The following is a 26,778-nucleotide window of genomic DNA, read 5'->3' as shown; positions in this document are numbered from 1 at the left end:
AGGAGCCATCTACGAGCTAACCATCCATAACCTGGAGATGGAAGACACTGGAAGCTACACTTGCCTATGTGGAGAGCAGCAGAGCACAGCCATGTTAACAGTGCAGGGTAACTATAGACCTGTGTATAGTCAGCAAGTCTGCATCATGTCTTGTTGGAATGTTGAAATAAAATGTATTAGAGTGATGTTGTCACTGCGTGTCTATGTAATGCCATCAGTCAATGTTCTTGGGCACCTGTAGTTTTACTCACATGAATGTAAATATAATGACTAGATGGTAAGTTCAAGACCAAAGTGTTTTCTGTAATAATTATAGCTACTTATATACTGACACTAACAAATAGGGATCAGCTCTCCAGCTCCATCACTTTTCCACCCAAAGCTTCTCCACGCGATCTCTACAGTCTTGCTGCTGAGCTGTGATCTGCAGTAGGGCTCATGGGTCACTTTTGTATTCAGATGTATTTATTCCTAATCCCATCAGCTCTTCCTCCACGATTTAAAGAAGAACTGAAGAACAAGGAAGAACCTGAAGGAGAATCTGTGACCCTACGATGTGTCCTAACCAAACCGAAGGCACCTCTGGAATGGAGAAAAGGAGAGAAGACTCTTATCCCTGGAGACAAGTATAGATTCCTCCAAGATGGCCTTACTGCTGAGCTGGTTATCAATCACCTGGAGCCTCAAGATGGCGGAGAGTACACATGTGTTTGTGGAGACCACCAGACCACCGCCTGCCTGAGTGTGAAGGGTAATTATCCTCAGAAGTCATCCTCTTGTCTAAGCACGGAATGTCATCATCCTCACAAACCAGTCACCGGTGTTTGTCGTAGTCTACACCAATGTGTCTGTCCGGCAATCACGGTTTTCACGTAATTGCGGTTTTATCAGTTTTTTCGCTGTGGCCGTCACTTCCTTCTTTAATAATCTTTCTCACGTTCATCTGCATGAACATCAACCACGTAGCACCACAATGTATTCTGCAGCTATTCACAGTTCAGGGAAGTCATCGGCAGGCAATAATAAAGCAGGCAGTTACATGATGGAGCCTCCTCATCATCGTGTTACATCATGTACGCCTCCATGGTGTTGTGTCCTCTATTTTTGTTGTGCTGGTTTTCAGCCAACGGCTATGCACAGTAATGTATGTGGGCAGCTTCACTCATCATTCGGGTAGTTCTCCATTGATACTTCTTGTTCTTTTTTTTTCTGTGATTGTTCCCAGCAAGAGAAACCACGTAATCTTGTAGATATGATACCTTTTAATGGCGAACAAAAATACATGATGTAATAATAGCAAGCTTCCGAACCAACGCAGGGTTCTTCTTCAGGCTTATGGATTTTTTTTTCTTTTATTTTGCTTTTTCTCTTTTACATGTTCAAAAAAATTGAAGTCAGATAAATGTTCCGGTAGATTCTTCCAGGACAGATCTACAACTTTCTGCTCATCTCCTAAGTTTTTTATGTCACCTCTGCACTTTCTAGCTCTCCCCATTGTTTTTGTGGAAGAACTGAGAAATGAGTCGTCAAGTGAGGGTCAAGCGGCCACTTTGCGTTGTGAGCTGAGTAAGCCCGGTGTGCAAGTGTCATGGAAGAAGAGCAATTCCATCATTACAGCCAGTGACAAGTACGCTATGTCCCAAGAAGGAGCCATCTACAAGCTGACGATCCATAACCTGGAGATGGAAGACACTGGAAGCTACACTTGCCTATGTGGAGAGCAGCAGAGTACAGCCATGTTAACAGTGCAGGGTAACTATAGATCTGTGTATAGTCAGCAAATCTGTATCATGTCTTGTTGTAATGTTGACATAAATGTATTGCAGTAATGTTGTCAGTGCATGTCTATGTAATATCAGTCAATGTTCTTGAGTGTCTCTAGTTTTACTGTGATTGTTTCTCAGTAAGGGAAAGCAAGTAATTTTGTATATATGATACCTTTTAATGGCTAACAAAAATACATGATGTTATTGCAAGCTTTCAAACCAACGCAGGGTTCTACCTCAGGCATAAAGAAATAGATCCAAAGAGGCATGCCTATATATACACACATAATTATGACAAGGCACAGAGATGGATGTGATTCATTTGCACTTAAAAAAATACCATGACAGGATGAGTAGAGAAATAACGTTTTTAGACGGTCATCCTTGTGCAGGGTATGATGGAGTTTCTTTGCGGTTTTCCTTAGTACCTCTAGTTATCAATTGTAGGTCAGTACTAGAGATACACGATTGTTTCCTCCCTTCTCTGTGTATTGGAGTAGTTGATTTCTGGGTATCCTGGTGGCTCTGGTTATTTGGTCATAAATTGAGGTGGGATGCTAGCCCCTATTTAAAAATGTCCTCTCTGTCTGTTGGGTTGGAGCAGATCCGGTTGTATCTGATGGCCTGGCTGTGGACAATGGACTTTTTGATGTGCTTAGGATGGAAACAGGATACAAATCCCGAACACACAACAGGACTATAAGATCCTGGGGACAACAAGTTCCACGTCTGATGTTGTATACCTGATCCTGTGCAGTAAATGTCCTCTTGGGGACTTTATGTTGGAGAAACAGGACAAAAACTGAAAGCGAAGATGAGGTCTCATCACCACACAATTAACGATAGAAAGACAGAATTACCTGTAGCCGAGCACTTTTCTAGTCACGGACACAGAGTCACCCGGCCAGAGTGTTATCTGTGCTATAGATTTCTCATACTTCCCAATTATGCTGAATCCTCTTCAAAAAAATCAGATTTCTGTTTAAAGTGCAAAAGTTGTTATAAATTTGTACTCCCAAACTCTTCTATGGCTTTCTGATTTGAAATTACCTTTAAATATAATAACCCTCATGTGTTCTGTGTTGTGTCCATGACTAGAGAAGTGCTTCGCCACAGGTAATTCTGTCTTTTTGTCTTTAATTGTGTGGCGGTGAGATCTCATCCTCGCTTTCAGTTTTTATCTGGTTTCTCCAACATAAAGCCCCCAACAGGACATTTACTGCACAAGATCAGGTACTCAACATCAGACGTGGAACATGTGAATGTCCCCGGGATCTTATAGTCCTGCTGTGTGTTGGGGATCCGTATCCTGTCTGCGGTCAGTACATGTGAACAGGTCTTGCAGCTCCTTACATTACAGGGATGCGTTCCTTTTTGTGTGTCAGAGGACAATGCATTCCTGATTATAAAGATCCTCAAATTAGAAGGTTGCCTGTAACACAGAAGGGGAGGGTCTGTTAATATGGTTTTCAGACGGTCATCCTTGTGCAGGGTATGATGGAGTTTCTTTGCGGTTTTCCTTAGTACCTCTAGTTATCAATTGTAGGTCAGTACTAGAGATACACGATTGTTTCCTCCCTTCTCTGTGTATTGGAGTAGTTGATTTCTGGGTATCCTGGTGGCTCTGGTTATTTGGTCATAAATTGAGGTGGGATGCTAGCCCCTATTTAAAAATGTCCTCTCTGTCTGTTGGGTTGGAGCAGATCCGGTTGTATCTGATGGCCTGGCTGTGGACAATGGACTTTTTGATGTGCTTAGGATGGAAACAGGATACAAATCCCGAACACACAACAGGACTATAAGATCCTGGGGACAACAAGTTCCACGTCTGATGTTGTATACCTGATCCTGTGCAGTAAATGTCCTCTTGGGGACTTTATGTTGGAGAAACAGGACAAAAACTGAAAGCGAAGATGAGGTCTCATCACCACACAATTAACGATAGAAAGACAGAATTACCTGTAGCCGAGCACTTTTCTAGTCACGGACACAACACAGAACACATGAAAGTCACCATATTAAAAGGCAATTTCAAATCAGAAAGCCATGGAAGAATTTGGGAGTACAAATTTATAACAATTTTTAACACTTTAAACAGAAACTTAAGTTTTTCAAGAGGATTCATGCGTGATTGAGAAGTATGAGAAATGTATAGCACAGATAACACTCTGGCCTGGTGACCCCCTAACACTTATTCAGAGACCATAAAATTTTCACATCTTTATCAGTGAACTGTTTAAGTATTTATTTCTCTACTCATCTTGTCCTGGTATTTTTTTAAGTGCAAATTAATCACATCATGTCTATGCATTGTCATTAGTATGTGTGTATATATATATATATATGCATGCCTCTTCAGGATCTATTTCCTTATCCCTGAAGAAGAACTCTGAGGAGGTTCAAAAGCTCGCAATAACATGATGTATTTTTGTTAGCTATTAAAAGTTATCATATCTACAAGATTACTTGGTTTCTCTTGCTGGGAACAATCACATTTTGGTCTACTGGCTAATACGGTACCAAACCTTTATCTAGTTTTACTCACATATACGTAGATATAATGAATGGGTCAAATCACTGCTTATGGTGGAAATTTCAAGACCAAAGTGTTCTGTGTAATAATTACAGCTATTTATATACTGACAGTAACAAATAATGATCACCTCTCCAGCTCCATCAATCCTCCACCCCTATAATCTCTTCACCTCATCATTACAGTCTTACTGCTGGGTTGTGATCTGTAGTAGGGCTCGTGGGTCACTTTTGTATTCAGATGTATTTATTCCTAATCCCATCAGCTCTTCCTCCACAATTTAAAGAAGAACTGAAGAACAAGGAAGGAACTGAAGGAGAATCTGTGACCTTACAATGTGTCCTGACCAAACCTAAGGCTCCTCTGGAGTGGAAAAAAGGAGAGAAGACTCTTATCCTAGGAGACAAGTATAAAAGTCTTCAGGATGGTCTAACCGCTGAACTGGTTATCAATCAACTGGAACCTCAAGATGGTGGAGAGTACACTTGTGTTTGTGGAGACCACCAGACCACCGCCTGCCTGAGTGTGAAGGGTAATGATCCTCAGAATCCATCATCTCGTCTAAGCATGGAATGTCATCATCATCACAAATCAGTCACTGTTGTTCTCCATTGTCTTTACCATTGTGCCTCTCTGGCTTTCACACTTTCCACGTAATTACGGTTTTATCAGTTTTTTGGCTCCGTCCGTCACTTCTTTGTATAATTCTCTTTCTCACGTTCATCTGCATGAACATCAACCACGTAGCACCTCAATGTATTCTGCAGCTATTCACAGTCCAGGGAAGTCATCGTCAGGCAATAATAAAGCAGGCAGTTACATGATGGAGCCTCCTCATCATCGTGTTCCATCATGTACGCCTCCATGGTGTTGTGTCCTCTATTTGTGTTGTGCTGGTTTTCAGCCAACGGCTATGCACAGTAATGTATGTGGGCAGCTTCACTCATCATTCAGGTAGTTCTCCTTTGATGCTTCTTGTTCTTTTTTTATTTCTTTCATTGTGGATTTTCTCTTTTACATGTTCAAGAAACATAGTTGTCAGTTAAATGTTCCGGTAGATTCTTTCATGACAGATCTTTGATTTCTGCACATCTCCTAAGATTTTATGTCACCTCTGCACTGTCTAGCTCTCCCCATTGTTTTCGTGGAAGAACTAAGAAATGAGTTGTCATGTGAGGGCCAGGCGGCCACTTTGCGTTGTGAGCTGAGTAAGCCCGGTGTGCAAGTGTCATGGAAGAAGAGCAATTCCATCATTACAGCCAGTGACAAGTACGTCATGTCCCAGGAAGGAGCCATCTACGAGCTGACGATCCATAACCTGGAGCTGGATGACACTGGGAGCTACACTTGCCTATGTGGAGAGCAGCAGAGTACAGCCATGTTAACAGTGCAGGGTAACTATAGATCTGTGTATAGTCAGCGAATCTGTATCATGTCTTGTTGGAATGTTGAATAAAATGTATCATCCTCAGTGCATGTCTATGTAATATCATCTGTCATTGTTCTTGAGCGCCTATAGTTTTACTCATATGTAAGTAGATAGAATGAATTAATCAAAATCTCTCCTTATGGTATAAACTTCCAGACCAAAGTGTTCTGTATAATAGTTACAGCTACTTATATACTGACACTAACAAATAATGATCACCTCTCCTGCTCCAGCACTTTTCCACCCATAACTTCTCCACATCCATCACCTCTCCACCCATCAGTCCTCCACCCCTATCATCTCTCCATCTCATCAATTATTGCATTTACAGGGTGGATAAAATGTTTCTTTGTCCTTTGCCTCACTTTTTTGTCATGATCATTGCTCCTAACTGGACAGCTATGGAAATGCATTGGGTGGAGTTCATCTCCCAATGTTACATGGCTTCATGAATAGTAGTAATGTCAACTACTCATTACTGCACTGCAAGATCAGAAATTGAAGTATGCCTGGTTATTGCAATTCTGAATAATTACTATACAGGAATAGATGATGTGTTGGTATGAACGTTCTTCATTTCATGGATTTTACTACATTGTTGGTTCATCCGTGTTCCACAGCATCTTGAAATCCTTTTTCCGCCTCATCTTGTATTTTTATGACATTTCCCAGAGTTACCGATATTATTTAAGGAAGGATTGAAAAACATTGAAGTCTTGGAGTGTGGAGAAGCTGTCTTCCAGTGCCAGGTGACCAAGCCAACTGCACAACTGCTATGGAAGAAAGGTCAGAAGACCCTAGAAGCAAGTGATAAGTATATGATGCAGCAGAAAGAGATCAGTGTAGAACTGGTCATCCGAGATGTTACCCTGAAGGATTCTGGGAACTATACTTGTATCATTGGAGAGGAGGCGACTACGGCGACTTTAACTGTCAATGGTAAAGATTCTTCATAAAGGCTTCACTGTCCCATTCAGTGGATGACTTGTATCCTTCATGGCCTAGCTCCTCCATCACTTCTATGTGTCTGTTTCTTCTTCAGAGTTACCAGCACGTTTTAGCTCTAAATTGACCAACCTTGAAGCTATGGAAGGTGGAATCGCAGTTCTGCGCTGTGAGGTTACAAAACAATCGGCTGCAGTCCAGTGGAAGAAGGGCGAGAAGACAGTGCAGCGCAGCCATAAGTATGATATCCGGCAAGACGGTTCTAGATTAGAACTCCAGATAAATGATCTAGAACTGTCTGATGCTGACCAGTACAGCTGTGTCTGTGAAGACCAGAAGACGATGGCTTTCCTAACGATCAATGGTAGGTTTATAATATGCTTCACCCTACAATGTGCTGTGAAATCTGTGAGAGCCAGGTTTCACCATGTACTGCAATACCCTGCATTTCAGCAGCAGAATGGCATTGTATTTACTGCGGCTGGACAGGCTGGTGACAGTCATGGCATTTGGTAAACTTTATAACAAAGTTAATTGTAGAGGCACAGGAGTTGGCCACATTTTGTTTGGCCATTCAGTCAGTTGAAAACTTTACTGCCAGACACAAAAAGTAACCCCCTCTAAGGTCTTGCCAATTATTCAGCCTCAGAGAGCCCCTTAATATGTCTTGTAAACCTTTTTAGATTAGATTTTAGATTATTTTTCTTTCTCTCCCGTCATCTCATTGCTTCTGCCCCTCCCAGCTCTGCCAGCATTCTTCACAGGGCAACTAAAAGATCTGCAAGTGTTAGAAGGTGACATGGTGGCCTTGCACTGTGAGCTCAATAAGCCCGGCCTCATAGTGGAGTGGAGGAAAGGAGATGTAGCTGTGACACCTGAAGACAGAATCATCATGAGGCAAGAAGGACGAGCCCACGAGCTCCTCATCAGGGATGTTACTGCGAAGGATTCTGGGGAATATTCCTGCAAAAGTGGAGATGTCACAACCTCTGCGCTTCTCTCTGTGAATGGTAGAATCTCTATTTTCTCATTTGCTCCATTTCATCTCCTTCATGGGTTTAGCTGTTTAGATGTTATAGCTGTTAGTCACTTTCAAAAACATTTTTAATACTTCATGTAACCTTTTAACTTTTTGATTTGTTTCCATTGTCTTCAGCTCCATACACTGCATTATCAGCTGGACATGGACTCAGTGTTAGGTTAATTTTCAAATTTTCCCTAGATTTGTCAATTTGACCCGGTGTTCCTTATATTATAACATCCCCAAATGCATAAGTGATCTTGGTATTTAGGAAGAAAGTTAACTTACTAAATTTGTAAGCAAAATACTCCAGATTCACTATATGTTTTGCAACATTTTACCTCCACCGTGTCAAAAAGTCTGGCTAGAAAGGAGCGTGACTAAGAGGAGTCTTGAATACTCATCTTAAATACTTTGGCACTGTTTTTTTCCCCATTTTTACTGATGCCTCTTTTGATAATTCGTCCTCAATGATAAATGTAGTTCATATTCCAGGCGATTTATTTTCCTACCTACTTGAGACGTTTTTCGGTCACTGATCAATCCAAGAATTTGGACACAATCAGACAAAAATATCAAGATTTTTTTCGCTGCATTCATTCTGAAGATACAAACATTCCTTCCATGGAAAAAAATGTCTTGCTTGCGGTCAATGCTTTTGTTGCCCCTCCTGAAAAATCCTCAGACTACAGTCAAATTGACCCAAGTAATTGAAGCCACCATCTTTCTACTGTTGGTTTCCATTGGTCTTGAACGATCACTTTTCTCACCAGAGCTGTAATCGTCATTATGGGCTCCATCATAATCATCATGGTCATAGCTTCATCTTCCATCCAGCCACCAGACAATGGCTAAAATTATGTTTCAGAATTGAGATCCTCAGATTTTTAAGGAAACGTTTTTTCGGGGAAAATTTCTCTACTTTTTAAAATTTTTATTAAGCGAAATGAATTATTCCATAAATCAAGGCAAAACATTCTGAAATCCAATGAATAATTATGCAGATTAATGATTAGCGGCACCTGGATATTTAGTATTTGCTGTTCTGTCATCTTTTAGTTCTTCCTGTGATATTCAAAGAGGAACTGAAAAAGGTTGAAGTTTTGGAAGGAGAAAATATCACCCTGCGCTGCGAACTTAACAAGGAGGACATGTGTGTTAAGTGGTTAAAGGGGGACAAGATCTTACAACCTGGAGACAGATATACAATGCAGCAGGTGGGAGGCACCGCTACGCTCAGCATCGTGGAGGTCAGTGAGGAAGATGCTGGAGATTATAATTGTGTTTGCGGAGACGTGAGGACTATTGGCCACTTGCAAGTACAAGGTATATATTTCTCTTATTTGATGGCGCATAAATGAGGATTATGGGCAAAGCCCAAATCATCTACTTTACAGCACCTATTTATAGTGATTGGAGCTCCCTAGCATTTTTTACACAGCGATCTTGGTATTTAATACTACGTACAGTCGCCACTAGAGGGAGCTCAGAAGCTTACTGAATACTGTATATCACATGGCACATTTTCCCATGAAATAACATGGGTTTGACTTCAAAACAGTTGATCCACTTTCACTCTCTAGATCTCGCACTTATTAAAAGATGGGGCATAAATCACCCCCCCACACAGTCTTATATGCCCCACCATGGAACAATCATCCTGCAAGGCACTCACTGCACTCCTGATGTCAAAGATTGTATTCTATCAAAGGCTGTATGTTCCATAGTACAAGGACCAAATTTATTAATGTTTTAAGCTTTAATCCAAAAGGTGCTGAACATACAAAAGGTTACAAAGTAAAAATGACATACCATACAAATCAGTTACAAAATAAAAGGGAATGAAAAAAAAAGAATACCAGATCTTTCACTAATTAGATAGGTTGAGGTTCGGACAAGGAGTTAAGCTTAAGAAGTCTTGGGCAGTCCTGCAAATCTGTATTGCCATCTTCTGGGTCTGACACTTTTTGTTGGTTAGTAACCCCATTTTAAAGGATCATAGCCACAACCCCCATAACCCTTCTCTCAGCCATGTGAGAGGGGATGGCTAACTGTATGTTGGATAATATAGTTTCTGGGCATATATCTAACTTAGATCCTATCTCCCCTTTGAAAACTCAGGGTGAGAGACTATCACGGTCATGTTTCAGAGCATAGTTTTACCAATCTATTGACAGCAAACATGAAGGTGATACATTAATAAGTTGAGCTGGTGTAATGTTCTGGGATTCCTAAAGGCCCCCGACATTGGTACTCGAGACATATGAAGCATCTGAATTCCCTGATCATCAAAACTAAAAACTTAACAGTGACTACCCAAACAATCAAGGATGACTTTGACATACAGTACTATATATCCTTTGTTCCACATGGACATTGTTCTCAGCACATGGTGTGATGCCGAGTAGACTGGCTCACACCCTCTTTTATCTGTGAATGCTTTACAATCCAAGAGGCACTGGTCGCATGGGCCAGTTTATAAGCATTGAGTTAATGGATGCAAAGTGGGCCTCTTATTTAGGTGAAGACAAAAAAAATCTGTTCTGGACAATAACCGTTCTGTCTATGTTAATTTTACCCAGTCAGAATCAAGCATCTCATACATGATTTGAACATACTCATGCTAGTATCTGATTGGGCACAGCACATAGATAACTGGATATAATTTATAGCACTTTATATACATAAAACTCAACAACAGTAGAATCACAGTATGCAGTAAGCTCCTGTTCTCCCCCTAGTGGTGGCTGCAGGCCGACAGAATGTTATCATGTAACTCTATGTCTGTGCAGAATTTGTCTTGCTCTGATGTTCTGTTTTCCGAGAATTACATGTTGTGTAGAGCTTTCGTTTACCATCTGAATTTCTCCATCTGCTCCACTAACAGTGACACATACTGGTTGTAAAAAAATCTTTATTCAGGATGGAATATTATATTTTTTTTTTACAGATAATGGTTTTTAGAAACTTAATAAAATGAGGATAAATCCCTTTTTGTGTTTTGTCTTTTTTCACCTCTGACTTCGGGCATGTAGATTTATAGATTTGCCTCACATTGTCCTGCAGCACTTTATATTTACAGCACTGATGAGGTATGACATGGACCTATAGCCACATAGGACAGGACTGTATATGATAAGGTCGGCAAAGTTGTAAGATGCCCATAGTAAAAAATATCCTATAACTTACCAGAACACTGTCTGCCATAAATCAACCAAAACATGCACAGGAACGAGCAGTATAATAATTCTGTGGAGAGAAAAAAAAAGATATACCGCACACATGCAAAGAAAAATAAAATAATGATAAATACTATTAATATCACAATTGGATCTCCTTAAAATGTAAACATTTTCTTTCAAATTAAAAAAAAAAAACATACCGAAAAAGTCTAATAAAGAAATCTGTGTTGTAACTAAAATAGATCTTCGTGTGTCTTATGTTCTGTCGTTTGCTGAATAGTTTTGTGTAACGTCTGCTGTAAATCGTAACTGTAAATAAAGTTATTTTATGCAAACTGTTTATAATTTGAAAATGCAAAACTTTTTCTCAATAAATCTATTAAACCTTCGCAATCCAATTTTGGATTCAGGGTTTCCTAGGGGCTTTCTTTTTCTGCCATTATACAATAGCACCATCTGCTGGCTAGAGCCAGCACTGTAGTATGTGACCTGCCGGAGAGGCCCCCGACAACAGAGCGGCCTGTAATATACAGTAAGAATACCCTGCCGGACGTCTTCCGACATCGTAGCTGTACAGCCTTCAATCAGAATGTCTTTAGATGTCAGACAGTGGATTGAAAAGGGTTAATATAGATATAGTTTTTCCATTTAAATATAAAACTTATGTAGGTTTTCTTCTTGACTTTCATGGTTGATGTGATTCTTCTGATACCGACGAGGCTTCTGAGGATGAAATGTTATCTTGTAGAGTTACGAAATAGCCATCTCGAAAACTTCTTATCTTTTTTTTACACAATGTCTTAATCTTCATTCTCATCGTATGTCTCTACAGTAGCTTCAGCAGGAGATATAATGTCTCCCAACACTTTTCTTCCCTCTTTACCTTCCATCCACTTCTAAACTGTGCACTAAATAGAAAGCCTTGGATTTCTCCCTGGTAGTGGTCATTTTACTAATCTGAGGTGATTGGGGCACCAAGCACCATATGTTGTGACCACATACCTGTAGTAGAGATTATAGGGACTCCACGTACTGCAGTGTATATGAAAATGAGTTTGGATTTCCAGGATGGACTAGTGATGAGTTGTGATTTTTTAGCACTATACATAGAGGTCTTCCAACACCTCCCCTATTTGTGCACTTGCTTTACTTGTATTGATTTCTCATCTACTCTCTACACATGCTGATGCTATGCGGATTCTCTGTGATTTCCTCAGCTTTACCCGTGGTCTTCAGCCGGCCACTCCAGAATGTTGATGCCCAGGAGGAGCAGACAGTCACCCTGCAGTGTGAGGTCTCCAAGGCCGGTGCTGTGGTGGATTGGAGAAGAGCAGGGTTAGGCTTACAGGCGGGAGGCAAGTATGAAATACAGCAGAAGGGAAACGTAAGGGAACTGCTGATCCACAACCTGAAGCTGGAGGACACCGGAGAATACAGCTGTGACACTGGAGACCAGGAGACCAAGGCCTACCTGACAGTCACAGGTAAACAACACCTGAGGAAGCCCCCCGACACATTAAGTTGATATTATACCTCCTGTACATTATTGCCATATATCAGACCAAAGATGCCAGAGAAAATGAAGAATCAGAAATCTCCATGAAATGTGAAGATCCCACAAAATACAAGATGTCTTCTCTTTACTGCAGAGATAGCCGCCAGAAGAGTTGTGCGCACCATTGCGAAAGGGCGATATAACAAAGGCGCTGGCACAAATGCTGAGTCACATATTATATAATTGTCACTTAATCCACTGAGTTCGGTTGTCTCTTCCGACAATGTAATGTCTACAGGATTGATAACCTCAATCGTTCTATCATCTCATCTATTACCCATTCTTAGTTTTCTCTTCTTTATAATATTATCTTCTTAGTTTTCTCTTCTTTATAATATTATCTTCTTAGTTTTCTCTTCTTTATAATATTATCTTCTTAATTTCTTTTGTACTTTCACATCTTTTGTTCAGCTGCTATAAGGTGAGTAACATAGAGTGATATGGACCATGCAGGTATAACATGGGCTTCTCTCGAACATAGTTTTTTAAAGGACAGCTGGTTATACTTCTTGTATATGGTGATATGGATCATGCTGGTATAATCTGGGCATCTTCTGTATATAATTATAGCTGTACAACCGGTGTAAGTTATACATCTTCTTGGACCATGCTGGTATAACACGGGCTTCTCTTAAACGTAATTATATAAGGACTGCTGGTATAAGTTATACATCTTGTATATACTGATATGGACCATGCTGGGATAGCCTGCACATCTTCTGTACACAGCTAGTATATGGCATACATCTTCTTGTATACAGTGATATAGACCATGCTGGTATAACCTGGGCATCTGCTGTTTATAATTATATATGTACAGCTGGTATACGTTATACATCTTCTTCTATATCGTGATATGGACCAAGGGGATTTAACCTGGCTATCTGCTGTATATAATTATATATTTACAGGTGATATAAGTTATACATCTCCCTGTGTATAGAGATGTGGACCACAGTGGTATAACCTGGGCTTCTTTTAGTATATAAATGATATATGTACAGCTAGTATAAGTTTTACATTTTATACATTTTTGGAGCATGTCGGCGTAGTCTGGATATCTTCTGTATATAATTATATATCATGTGGAGGTATATGTACAATTTATTAATAGTAACTACAATCTTGGGTCTGCGTATGACATACAGCAGAAGCTTTTAGATATCACTTTGATTAGTTATGAGAATGAGGGGGGGACATTATCCCTTAGCGTAAACCTCTTTCTGTTAATTCTACACTAATTAAGTGTAGAGTGTAATTACAATGATCCCTGTTGGGGAATTGGTTAGAACCAAAAGAAGCACTTATGTAATGAGGATTTCTCTATATGAGCCACCAAGGTTAAAAGTAAACTTCATAATTGTGAATATCCTAAATGGTCCCTGGATAGGGCTGAGGGCATTGTTTACGCCATTGATAGAGCTGATTGAAACAGGGATCAAAAACGAGACACGAGATATGAGAATATGTTCTTTATTCCAGTATTAATAGCAAACGTTACAACCAGATAATCAATATAATTAAAAGGCATCTTATGTATGGGTTCAAAATTGCAGGAAGTTTTAATCAATAAATTGGTATTTTTTTTAAGTATTTTATCACCAAGTTCAATTTTTAGTGACAATAGATCTTTAGGGTCTGGGTTAGCAGTGGTGGGTCTTTACTGCTGCTGCCATAAAGCCTGTAAGGCTAACAAGTATGCAAGCCCAAGTAAAACTTTTATATTGAGTGTAATATCCAAAGAATATACCATTTAATAATGATATAAATTGTAATACATCTAATGTAGGGCACCAAATTACATGTCAGATCTGCAATTTGCAGTACATAGGTTGTACTACAGGACCATTAACCCTTTCCAATCCAATTTTGGATTTAGGGTTTCCTAAAAGGCTATCTCATTTTGCTGTTATACAACGGTGCCATCTGCTGGCTAAAGGCAGTGTGTAAGCCAGAGAGACTCCGACAGCGGAGTGGCTGGCAATAGACGGTGAGAATACCCTGTCGGACGTCTTCTGACATTGGAGCTGTACAAGCTTTAATCAGAATGTAGGAAAACGTCAGACAGTGGATTGGAAAGGGTTAAAAGTGCAGCTCAAAAGACACTTGTGGGATGTTGCTCATGCCTGAACTATGTACACGTCGGTGGCGTCTCAACACTTTCACGCAGATGTAGATGACTTTTCTTTCCAATCTGTGGAGGAGACTATAGAAAAGTACTTTTAGATGCAGAAGCTAAATGGTTATTTAAAGTGCATAGTAGATACCCTTATGGATTAGATTGCAGGCATGATATTGCGCTACAGTATTACATTTCAGCCTATCTTCATACTTTTCTTAAAATCAAATAGTTTTTACTGAGCATTTTCCAACTTTTCCAAAACACACAAATTCCCATTTCCCGACGAACCAGACGAAAACAATTTAAATGATTCCTTCCCGCTCCCCTCACCTCCCTGTCATAATAACAGACCGAATTGTGGTGGAAGTACATCACTGGAAATATTGTCCAAAATGTACCATATCTTACTGTATAGCGGTATAATCCAAGGTTTCATGAGTTGCGTTTAGCACATTGAACACTGATATGAACAGCGAACTCCATGAACATGGGACCTTATTAACCTTAAGATTTAGACAGTCAGTACGTCTCTAATTATATCACCGGCTATCAGTATGAAATCTGTGACTGGTTTCAGGCGGTAATGTGATGAGGCATGTTGTAAATACATAATTATACTGAGCACATGTATAGCCAAGATTGAGTACGGATAGTCAGAAACACGTTGGCCTATCCATCAGTATGAGCTTATATCCAGGGAGGCAATATTAAACATTCCTTAATAAAGATTTGCTTTTATAGTGAAGATCTTCCTTGGATTTTGCATATATTTACAGCTAGTATATGGCATACATCTTCTTGTATACAGTGATATGGACCATGCTGGTATAACCTGGGCATCTGCTGTATATAATTATATATGTACAGCTGGTAGAAGTTATACATCTTATTGTATATAGTGATTTGCACCATGCTGGTATAATTGGTTCTGTTTATAATTATGTATGTACAGCTGGTATAGGTTATACATCTTCTTGTATGCAGTGATATAGACCATGCTGGTATAACCTGGGCATCTGCTGTGTATAATTATATATCTACAGCTGGTATAAGTTATGCATCTTCTTCTATATGGTGATATGCACCATGCTGGTATAATTGGGGCATCTACTGTATATAATTATATATGTACAGCTGGTATAGGTTATACATCTTCTTGTATATAGTGATATGCACCATGCTGGTATAAGCTGGGCATCTTCTGTTTATAATTATATATGTACAGCTGGTAGAGGTTATACATCTTCTTGTATATAGTGATATGGACCATGCTGGTATAAGCTGGGCATCTTCTGTATATAATTATATATGTACAGCTGGTATAGGTTATACATCTTCCTGTATATAGTGATATGCACCATGCTGGTATAAGCTGGGCATCTTCTGTATATAATTATATATGTACAGCTGGTATAGGTTATACATCTTCTTGTATATAGTGATATGCACCATGCTGGTATAAGCTGGGTATCTTCTGTATATAATTATATATGTACAGCTGGTATAGGTTATACATCTTCTTGTATATAGTGATATGCACCATGCTGGTATAAGCTGGGCATCTTCTGTATATAATTATATATGTACAGCTGGTATAGGTTATACATCTTGTATACAGAGATATGCACCATGCTGGTATAATTGGGGCATCTACTGCATGCAATTGCATCTTTACAGCTGCTTTAGCCTGGTCATCATCTGTACATAATTATATATACAATGATAGATCTCTTGCATATAGTGATATAAACCATGCGGGTGCCGGTATAACCTGGGTATCTCCGTAGATATTTATTAATTACAGCTAGTATAAGATATACATTTTCTTGCATATAGTGATTTGGAGCAATAATAATTGAGGGAATATACTGTATGCAATTATATCTTTCTAGCTGGTAAAAGTTATACATTTTCTTGTATATAGTGATAAGGATCATGTTGATATAACCTGGGCATCATCTGTAAATAATTATATATTTACAGCTGGTAGAAGTTATACATCTTATTGTATATAGTGATATGGACCAAAGTTGTGCTGGTATAACCTGGACATCTTCTAAGTTATACATCATCTTGTATATAATGAGATGGACCTTACTGGAATAACCTGAGCATTGTCTTTTTGCAAGCTATACCTGGGCATCTTCAGCATATAATTATATATACAATTATACATCTCTTGCATATAGTGATATAGATTGAGCTTGCATATAATTATATATATACAGAAAGTATAAATTACATATAATCTTTTATATAGTGGTATGAACCATGGTATAACACGGGCATCTTCTGTATATAATCATACAACCCCAATTCCAAAAAAGTTGGAACGCTGTACAAAATGTAAAGAAAAAAAGCACGTATCAGATGTACAGCTAGTATAAGTTGTACATCATCTTGTATGTAGTGATATGCCCGCTGTTGGTATAACCTGGGCATGAACTGGTGTATAATACATGTACAGCTGCTAAAAGTTATATATCTTCTTCTGTATAATGATATTGACCACGCTGGTGTAACCTGAACTTTTTCTGTATATAATTATATATGTACAGCAGGTATATAAGTAATACATCTTATAGTAATATGGACCGTGCTGGTATAACCTGGGCATCATTTGAATACAAGCTGGCACCTGGGCACTTTTCTTATATAATTATGTCTACAACTCTTACATATGGCGATGTGGACCATGCTGCTATAGCCTTGGCATGTACAGCTGGTGTAATAGTCCATGTATATGGTTTCTTGTTGCAGCGCTTCCCATTGTGTTTGTGAAGCCTCTGAAGAACACTGTGGTGGAAGACGGAGTGACAGTGACCCTGCGCTGCGAGACCTCTAAGCCCAATGTCCCCGTGGAATGGAGGAAGGGGACAGTGGCGATCTTCCCTTGCGCCAAGTATGCAATGAAACAAGATGGAGCAACTGTTGAATTGGTCATCTATGATGCCGAAGGTGAAGATGCGGCAGATTACACATGTGATACCGGCGACCAGCAGAGCACATCCACCGTCAAAGTGAATGGTAAGAGGGATTACTGGATCCCTATATTACTCATCCATCATCTCTTTCTCTCTCTGTCTTTGTTAATGGCCTACAGCTGCATTGGGTGTTGCAGTCAGTGGTAGGCTGACATTCACCTCCTGTCTCATCAGAAGATCAGGCTGTTGTGTTATCTCCTGCATGCTTAAGGCCTCATGTCCACGGGGAAAAGAAGATTTAAAATCCGCAGCGTTTTTCCCGCACGCGGATCCGCGCCCCATAGGGATGCATTGGACACCCGCAGGTAGTTAAATACCTGCGGATGTCATTTTTCCTTCAGGCGCGGATTCCGTGTGCGGGAAAAAAAAACGCGACATGCTCCATTTTAGTGCGGGGATGGCTCCTACAGGCTTCTATTGAAGCCTATGGAAGCCGCCCAGATCCGCAGAACACCCGTACCTGAATTAAACTTACCTGTCCGGACTCTGCGGATCTTCCCTCCGTCGCGGCCGGATCTTCTTTCTTCGGCCCGGCGGATGTGCCCGGCGCATGCAGTACCAACCTAGACCACTGCACTACAGACAGAGCTGTCTGTTTCCTGCTCTGACTGCAATAACAGCTGGTCTGATATTAGTTGTTAAGCAGAGATCCCGAGTGGTGGACTCTTGCTGATCAACTATTGATGACCTATCCTGAGGATAGATCACCAATAGTAAAATCCCAGACAAACTCTTTAAAGCCAAAAATCAAATCTATGCCTGATATGAGCAGGCATAGATTTGTTCCACTTTCTGCATCGTTATCTGGCTTTAAACTTAGTAAGTTGTTGGACTGTTGCTGGAAATATCCTTCTTGCAAAACCGCGCACATGCTCAGATTTTTACTCATATATAGCATGCTCAAAATGTATATCTTTTTTTACACCAAAAAGGTGATGCAAATGAATTGATACATTCCAACCCCTTAGAGTTTCAACTCATTTTCAAAACTTCTGCTTACTGTCAGTGAATGAGAACATTCTTTCCAATTCATAGCCTATCGTGAGGGTTACAATGTATCATTATAGGGCATCCTCTGCACATATCTCCCCCCTATCCTGGACTGTTATCTCTTACCTGCATTGATACATGTTGCTATGACTAACAGCTGCTATGGTTTTAATGAGGATCTCAAGAAAGACTGAAAAGCTGTTATTTATGTTCACTGGAGACTAGAGATGAGCGAGCATACTCACTAAGGGCAATTACTCGGTCGAGCATTGCCCTTAGCGAGTACCTGCCTGCTCAGCAGAAAAGGTTCGGCTGCTGGTGGCGGGCGGGGAGCGGCGGGGGAGAGCGAGGAGGAATGGAGGGGAGATCTTTCTCTCCCTTTCTCCCCCCTGCTCACTGCCGCAACTCACCAGCGCCGGCAGCCGAACCTTTTCTACCGAGCGGGCAGGTACTCGCTAAGGGCAATGCTCGACCGAGTAATTGTCCTTAGTGAGTATGCTCGCTCATCTCTACTGGAGACTTGTTCTTATATATTCATAGTATTCCCAGCACATTGATGCATCCACATCTTCAAGGTGTGCTGCCGTGTCTCTATTTTCTGCATTGTAACAAACCCTCAGCTGTGTGCTCAGGAGTAGACCAGGACAGATTTTCAGTCTCTGGGTATAAATAAGGAATGTTTCCGTTCACTGGCAACAAGCAGAGATCTTGAAATAGTGAAGAATTGATAGACAGTTTATTACAAAGTCTCAGACCATGTCATTGGGTGGTGATTTTGTTGGCTACTGCATGTAATGTTATATTGGAGTGTCCACAAGTGACCTGTGATCTGTTACTTTCTGTTTCATGACTTCTTGATGTTATTTTGCAGTCCTCAAATTTGTGAAGAATTTGCAGAATGTTGAAGCAGAGGGAGGGGGCACCGCTCGTCTCCGCTGTGAGGTCTCTGCCAAAATGGCCTCTGTGGAGTGGTGGAAAGGAGGCGAGAAGCTACAAGCCAACCACAAGTACGAAATGTGTCAAGATGGCACCGTGCGGGAGTTAATTATCCATGATCTGGAGCTTGAGGATGCTGGAGAATATACATGTACAGCGCGGAGCCAAAGGACCTCTGCAAGCCTCACCGTCAAAGGTAAGGTCACATCCCTGCTAGAGGTCAGCAGAAAGGAAAGAGTTAAGCGGTAATGTAACAAAACACTAATAGGAGAGGACATTAATGTTTGATTAGTGGAATCTGACTGTCCATCGATCACCAAACTGAAGGGGCCACAGCGCTATGTGTGGCTGTGCTGGGTACTGCAAGTCTGCCATATTTACTTAAGCGGCATAGATGCTTGTGCGGAACAGCTGCTGATTGGCCCCCAATGACTAAACAATGATGTTCTCATCATGGTTGTCTGATAGGTGCATGCTTGTGGCTTCCTGCATTGCAGCTTATGTGAGTGAGCTAAATGTTTAACTGCTCCCTGAAGATAGGGGGGTCTCACACAAACGGATTTTAAGATCCGTGATAAAACGCGGACATTGAAAGGCATGTACTTCCCAATTTTCCTTCATACTTGCTGGTAGGACTTGCGTATTCCGTAACTGGAAGAAAAATCACAGCATGCTGTATTTTAGCATGGATTCTGCATGGATGGCCTCCATTGAAGTCAATGGACTTGTGTGTTCCATTGCTCACACGCAATTAAGATTGCATTTGAGCTGCGGAATCGCTCGGAACTACAAAGCAGAATACATGTAGAAAAGCAAGAATATGTATTCTGCTTGCTAGGAGAGAGAGTGAGAAAGCATGTAACGCAGCCCTCTGTCCATGAGCGGAGAATCATAGTGATTCTTCGCTCGCGGGATTCAAATCACAGCATGTTGCGATTTGCCGCGATAAGCCTATCTATCAGATAGGCTCACCATGGAGAGCTGACAGGTCTCCCCCCTCGTCCCCCGCTGTGGAATATCGCTGGCGATATTCCGCAACGGCTGTGGACAGAAGGCCTTACTATAGTATAAGTCTAGTCTAAAGTAGCACCAGATCTGTTGAGATAATAATTAGAACTCTCACTGTCCTTGTTATTTAGAGCTGGACATCACCATCATTCATGGTCTGAAGAACCTGTCAGTGTTTGCTGGTGAAGATGCCGTGTTCAGCTGCGATGTCTCCCATGACAATGCCCGGGACGTGGAGTGGAAGCTGCAGGGGATCACTTTGGAGAACAACGAGATGAATGAAATCTCAGTGAAGAATGGGAAATCCCATGTGTTGAAGCTCAGCAGTGTAGCCCTAGAGGACTCTGGGAGCGTCACCTTCAGGTCGGGCCCATACGTGTCTACAGCTGAGCTCACTGTCAAGGGTAAGACGGGCCAAAGTGCAGATCATGATTATCCTTATAGGTAAACAAGAATGCTAGGGATATTTTCCCTTTCTTGCAGAGGCTCAAATTATAAAAGCATCCCTGGTTTGCTTGTTGTGTCATAGGGGTCCATGTCAAGCGACAAATGGTCACTCCTCCTGATGATGACCACAGTGGATGTTGATTATTCTGATATCAGCTGACTACTGGGAGAGTGCAATCATAAGACAGAATCCTATTGGGTTAAGCTACTTGTATCATCACCGCTAACCTAGGGGCGCTATTGCCAATTAAAGGGCCCAAAATTATCCCCGTTCCTGACTCTTCCCTTCCTGTTTCTGAGTCCCGTGACCCCTTGTGGCTCTGTTGAGTGGCTGTAAGGACTCATATGGAAGGGATATGTATACAATCTGTTTCTTAGCTCCTTTAAGAACCTTGTTACCTGCTCCTTAGTGTCAGGCATCTTATGTTTTTCTAGCTCCACTCCCAGTGTTTACACAAGAACTCTCAGACGTGAAGGTGGAGGAGGACTCCTTGGTGGTCCTCCAGTGCGAGCTGTCTCAGCCCAGTGTTCCTCTTGTGTGGAGGAAAGGAGCTGAGCAGATCACTCCCAGTGCAAAGTATCATCTCTTGGATCACGGCAACGTCCAGATCCTGCAGATCCACAATGTGAAGCCTGAAGATTCCGCAACATACTCATGCGACATCGGGAACCAGAAATCGAAGGCTAAAGTCACCGTTTCAGGTATGCACCTGATACAGCAAAGGTCATAACAGAACAGATGGGAATGATCTTCACCAATGATGGGGTCATGTGGGCACCTGGACTGACCATCGGCTCATTAGAGGCTACTCACATTAATGCTGATATAATCTGTTACTTATGTATACCTCATGATAAAATCTCCCCGCCTGCTATCTATATATATGTGTTATGAGTCTGTCAATACAGTCCTGATAAATTCCAAGTGGTAGCTCTGGATGTGACTGGAGTATAAGGGCCCTTTTAGATGTCACAATTATCGCTCAAAATTTGTTTAAACGATGGCTTTTGAGCAATAATCGTTGTACGTTTAAAAGCTACCATCATGCACTTTTCGTTTGAACGATGATTTTTAGTTCAGCATAAAAACCATAATTTAGACCGCATGCTGGGAGCTGGAGATAATATTGTATTCTCTTAGCAGACCATAGCTGAGCAATAGAGCTCATTTCAGAGCTCAGAGTTCTGCAACAGCTCCTGGAGGCTAATTTGCACGTAAATGAAGCTGATAAAGTACTAATGAGCATTAGTGCCTATTAGTACTTTATGCAAAATAATCGCCCCAAACTGTCATTTTCTTTATGGTTTGAACAATTTTTGAGCGATCATCTTTGCGTGTAAATGGGGCTTACGACATGATGTGACAGTTAGTAAGGACTGTAGTTATGGATGTGACTGAAGTATAGGACATGATATAGCAGTAGAGATTCAACTGTAGCTTTGGATGGTACTTGAGTTTAAAATGTTCTGAAACTCAAACTCACTTATAAAAGTTTAAGGAGGTGATTTTGATGACGGTGTCATACATAGATTTTCCTGTATAATGATGCTGCATCCTGTAAATCTTCCATTTCTCAGTGACAGTCCTATAGTGATGCCCTCCTGTTACTTTGTTGCAGCCATCCCAGTGGTGTTTGAACAAAAGCCTGAAGACCAGAGTTGTGAGGAAGGGTCTACAGTTGTTATACGTGCACAGATCTCTAAGGACAATGCTGCGGTAAAGTGGCGGAGGGGAACCACACAGATCACCACCAGCGAGAAAATTGATATCAAGCAGAAAGGGAAAACGGTGGAGCTGATTATAAAGCAGGCCCTGCCGGAGGACTCTGGAGACTACACATGTGATACTGGCGATCAGAAGGTCACATCTAACCTGCGGGTAACAGGTGAGTCGATAAACCTGTATATCTGACAGTCTGAGGTCACTTCATGGAGTATATTCACTGGTCTAGGTAAACCACAATGAGAAAGGGGCCATCATGTGTCCAGAGGTCAGGCTATGCGGGAGTGGGATGACTGTCATCGGGTGACGGTGTGCACTATGCTCTTGGTGCTGGCAGCACTCAGTATTTGTAGGCGAGAGGAACGTTATGTGCAAGCTGAAACCAAAAAATGCCCATGTGAATAAGCCCTAAATGTATAAAGAATGCAATTATCGGCAAGATTCTTCAACCTAACACCTTGTTGACATCTTTTAGCGCTGCCCGTGCAGGTCACCCGCCATCTGCAGAACGAGCAAGGAGAGGAGAACGGATCCGTGACCCTGAGGGCTGAGATTTCCAAGCCGGATGCCACCGTGCAGTGGAAGAAAGCCGGAGTGGTCCTAAAATCAGGGGCCAAGTATGAGATGAAGCAGTCGGGTCGCATGGTGGAGCTCTGCATACACAAGCTGCAGCCATCCGATGCAGCAGAGTACAGCATTGACACTGGGCATCAGACCTCTGTGGCGAAAGTCCACGTAAAAGGTTAAAATATTACCGAAAATTCCCAATAGAAGTCAGTTTTCATCAATATTTCCAACATCAAGAGTAGAGTCCCCAGATCTTCCACATAATGCAAGTCATGGAGGTTTTCTAGGGTATTGATGTAAATATCATCTTCGGTTGAAAGACTCTCTCGTAGTGAAGGTTTAGTAGTGATCGCTGCTGCATGTGCTCCCCATTTTTTGCTGGATAGGCTAGTCACATTCGCCCCATTTATTCAGTCTGGAACAGAAAGTTACATAGAAACAGTGAGAATTGCAAGAAGAAAACCTTATAGCAGTCAGTGCCCTTGAAAATCACAAAAAGTTAAATCATATAGCCTGTATGTTAGTAAAGATCTGTGGGTGCCATTAGTGGCAGTCTGTGTCTATGGAATTCTGAGTTGGTGGCAGTCTGAATTGGTGGCAGTCTGAGTTGGTGGCATTCTGAGTTGGTGGCAGTCTGAGTTGGTGGCAGTCTGAGTTGGTGGTAGTCTGAGTTGGTGGTAGTCTAAATTGGTGGCATTCTGAGTTGGCGGCAGTTTATCTTAGAGACCTTGTTGGACAGATCCTTCAGAATATTACTCTTGCACATCATAACTCGTGTACAGTTCTTTATAAGTTGATTATTTTTTTATTTTAGAGCCTGAACCTTTCATTGTGGACCAGCTGCAGAATGTGTCTGTGGAGGAAGGAGAAGATGCCATCTTCAAATGTAAGGTATCAAAGGACAACGCTCCCGATGTGCAGTGGCATCTGGCCGGAGTCCCTCTACAGTCCAATGAAATGAACGAGATAGCTGTTCACAAGGGAAAGATTCACACCCTGACCCTAAGGAAAGTTTCACCAGAGGACTCTGGCCTAGTGAGCTTCAGAGTGGGACAGAACACAACTACTGCTTTGCTGGATGTCAAAGGTAATTACTGGAAAAATGGCTAAACTTCATCTCCTCATGTTCCACGTCCCAGGCATTGCAGAGATGCAACCTCAAAATGACAGGAGAGGTTTTCTATTTGCCCTTTTTATTGCCCAGCAACCTCATTGGAAGACATAGCGCTCAGTCATTCATAGATGGTCATTAAGGGTCAAAAATGAAAACAGTCACATCTGGATCCAAAGGCCCCTTGTCCACATAAGAGGAAGGTTATAACTCTAAATTATGAAGATAATAAAATGATGAAAGCTGCCAGCTCTCCTCAATAGATGCTCTTGTCTTATGTTCTTAGGTTCCTTATCCTTTGGATATGTCCCAGTGAAATAGTGGAAATACCCTTAAAGGGGTTGTCCCGCGCCGAAACGGGTTTTTTTTTTTTTTTTAACCCCCCCCCCCCGTTCGGCGCGAGACAACCCCGATGCAGGGACGTACAGAAAGCTCACCGGAGCGCTTACCTTAATCCCCGCGCTCCGGTGACTTCTATACTTACCTGTGAAGATGGCCGCCGGGATCCTCTGCCTCCGTGGACCGCAGCTCTTCTGTGCGGTCCACTGCCGATTCCAGCCTCCTGATTGGCTGGAATCGGCACGTGACGGGGCGGAGCTACACGGAGCTACACGGAGCCCCATAGAGAACAGGAGAAGACCTGGACTGCGCAAGCGCGGCTAATTTGGCCATCGGAGGGCGAAAATTAGTCGGCACCATGGAGACGAGGACGCTAGCAACGGAGCAGGTAAGTATAAAACTTTTTATAACTTCTGTATGGCTCATAATTAATGCACAATGTATATTACAAAGTGCATTAATATGGCCATACAGAAGTGTATAGACCCACTTGCTGCCGCGGGACAACCCCTTTAAAATGTATATTACCCAAAAATCGTGCAGCCTATGAACTGATGCCTTTATGTTACTGATGTCTAATGAGTTTTTAATTCCAGTTTGGGGGCTTTATCAGATGTTGGAGTTCACCGCAGTCTTATGTATTTGCACTTTGTAATAGTCCAAGAACCTCCCAATATATTTCTTATCAGTTGTTGTGAGGTCCTTATGTGCTGTTCCTTTCCCCCCAGCTATACCTTTAAAATTCATCAAGCCTCTGCAGCCGGCAGAAGTGAATGAGAAAGAAGAAGCCATCCTGCACTGCGAGTTCTCCAAACCAAACGTGATCGCAGAATGGAGAAAAGGAGTTAACATAATCAGGCCTGGAGGACGGTATAGTATCAGTGTGAAAGGAGCCACCCACACACTACGTATAAGGGACGTCACACTAGAGGATTCTGGGGAATACAGCTGTCACTCAGAAAGCCAGAAAACATCTGCAAAGTTACACGTTAAAGGTAAAGTAGACATGATTGTACATTACATTATTATAATCCTGCTGTAACTCTCAATACAATAATATAATGGTGTACTATGTGCAAGAATATAACTACTATAATACTACCTCCTATGTGCAAGAATATAACTACTATAATACTGTCTCTATGTACAAGAATATAACTACCATAATACTGCCTCCTATGTACAAGAATATAACTACTATAATACTGCCTCCAATGTACAAGAATATAACTACTATAATACTGCTCCTATGTACAAGTATATAACTACTATAATACTGCCTCCTATGTACAAGTATATAACTACTATAATACTGCCCCCTATGTACAAGAATATAACTACTATAATACTGCCCCCTATGTACAAGAATATAACTACTATAATACTGCCCCCTATGTACAAGAATATAACTACTATAATACTGCCCCCTATGTACAAGAATATAACTACTATAATACTGTCTCTATTTACTAGAATATAACTACTATAATACTGCTCCCTATGCACAAGAATATAACTACTATAATACTGCCCCCTATGTACAAGAATATAACTACTATAATACTGCCCCCTATGTACAAGAATATAACTACTATAATACTGTCTCTATTTACTAGAATATAACTACTATAATACTGCTCCCTATGCACAAGAATATAACTACTATAATACTGCCCCCTATGTACAAGAATATAACTACTATAATACTGCCTCCTATGTACTAGAATATAACTAATATAATACTGCCTCCTATGTACAAGAATATAACTACTATAATACTGCCCCCTTTGTACAAGAATATAACTACTATAATACTGCCCCCCATGTACAAGAATATAACCACTATAATACTGTCCCCTATGTACAAGAATATAACTACTATAATACTGCCCTCCTATGTACAAGAATATAACTACTATAATACTGCTCCTATGTACAAGAATATAACTACTATAATACTGCCTCCTATGTACAAGAATATAACTACTATAATACTGCCCCCTATGTACAAGAATATAACTACTATAATACTGCCCCCTATGTACAAGAATATAACCACTATAATACTGCCTCCTATGTACAAGAATATAACTACTATAATACTGCCCCTATGTACAAGA

General features: G+C 41.1%; 1 protein-coding gene across 10 annotated transcripts in view; it reads left to right on the top strand.

The window, feature by feature from the left end:
- Window positions 1–26,778, top strand: part of OBSCN (obscurin, cytoskeletal calmodulin and titin-interacting RhoGEF) — a 281,462-nt gene that overhangs the window by 105,385 nt on the left and 149,299 nt on the right. For 4 of the 10 annotated variants that reach the window (XM_066585191.1, XM_066585190.1, XM_066585193.1 and 1 more), the window contains 8 exons: window positions 17,314–17,580; window positions 19,399–19,659; window positions 20,603–20,875; window positions 21,354–21,620; window positions 22,538–22,804; window positions 23,117–23,383; window positions 24,023–24,295; window positions 25,387–25,653. In XM_066585191.1, the coding sequence (XP_066441288.1) occupies window positions 17,314–17,580; window positions 19,399–19,659; window positions 20,603–20,875; window positions 21,354–21,620; window positions 22,538–22,804; window positions 23,117–23,383; window positions 24,023–24,295; window positions 25,387–25,653 (2,142 nt within the window). Of the gene's footprint in view, window positions 1–1,485; window positions 1,753–5,426; window positions 5,694–6,400; window positions 6,668–6,770; window positions 7,038–7,416; window positions 7,684–8,753; window positions 9,021–12,093; window positions 12,361–17,313; window positions 17,581–19,398; window positions 19,660–20,602; window positions 20,876–21,353; window positions 21,621–22,537; window positions 22,805–23,116; window positions 23,384–24,022; window positions 24,296–25,386; window positions 25,654–26,778 lie in introns of all 10 variants that reach the window. The other 6 variants (XM_066585186.1, XM_066585187.1, XM_066585189.1 and 3 more) reach the window with 4 other exon arrangements.

This window comes from Eleutherodactylus coqui, chromosome 12 (assembly GCF_035609145.1).
Source record: "Eleutherodactylus coqui strain aEleCoq1 chromosome 12, aEleCoq1.hap1, whole genome shotgun sequence".
NCBI lineage: Eukaryota > Metazoa > Chordata > Amphibia > Anura > Eleutherodactylidae > Eleutherodactylus > Eleutherodactylus coqui.
This window is presented reverse-complemented; position numbering and strand designations above follow the sequence as displayed.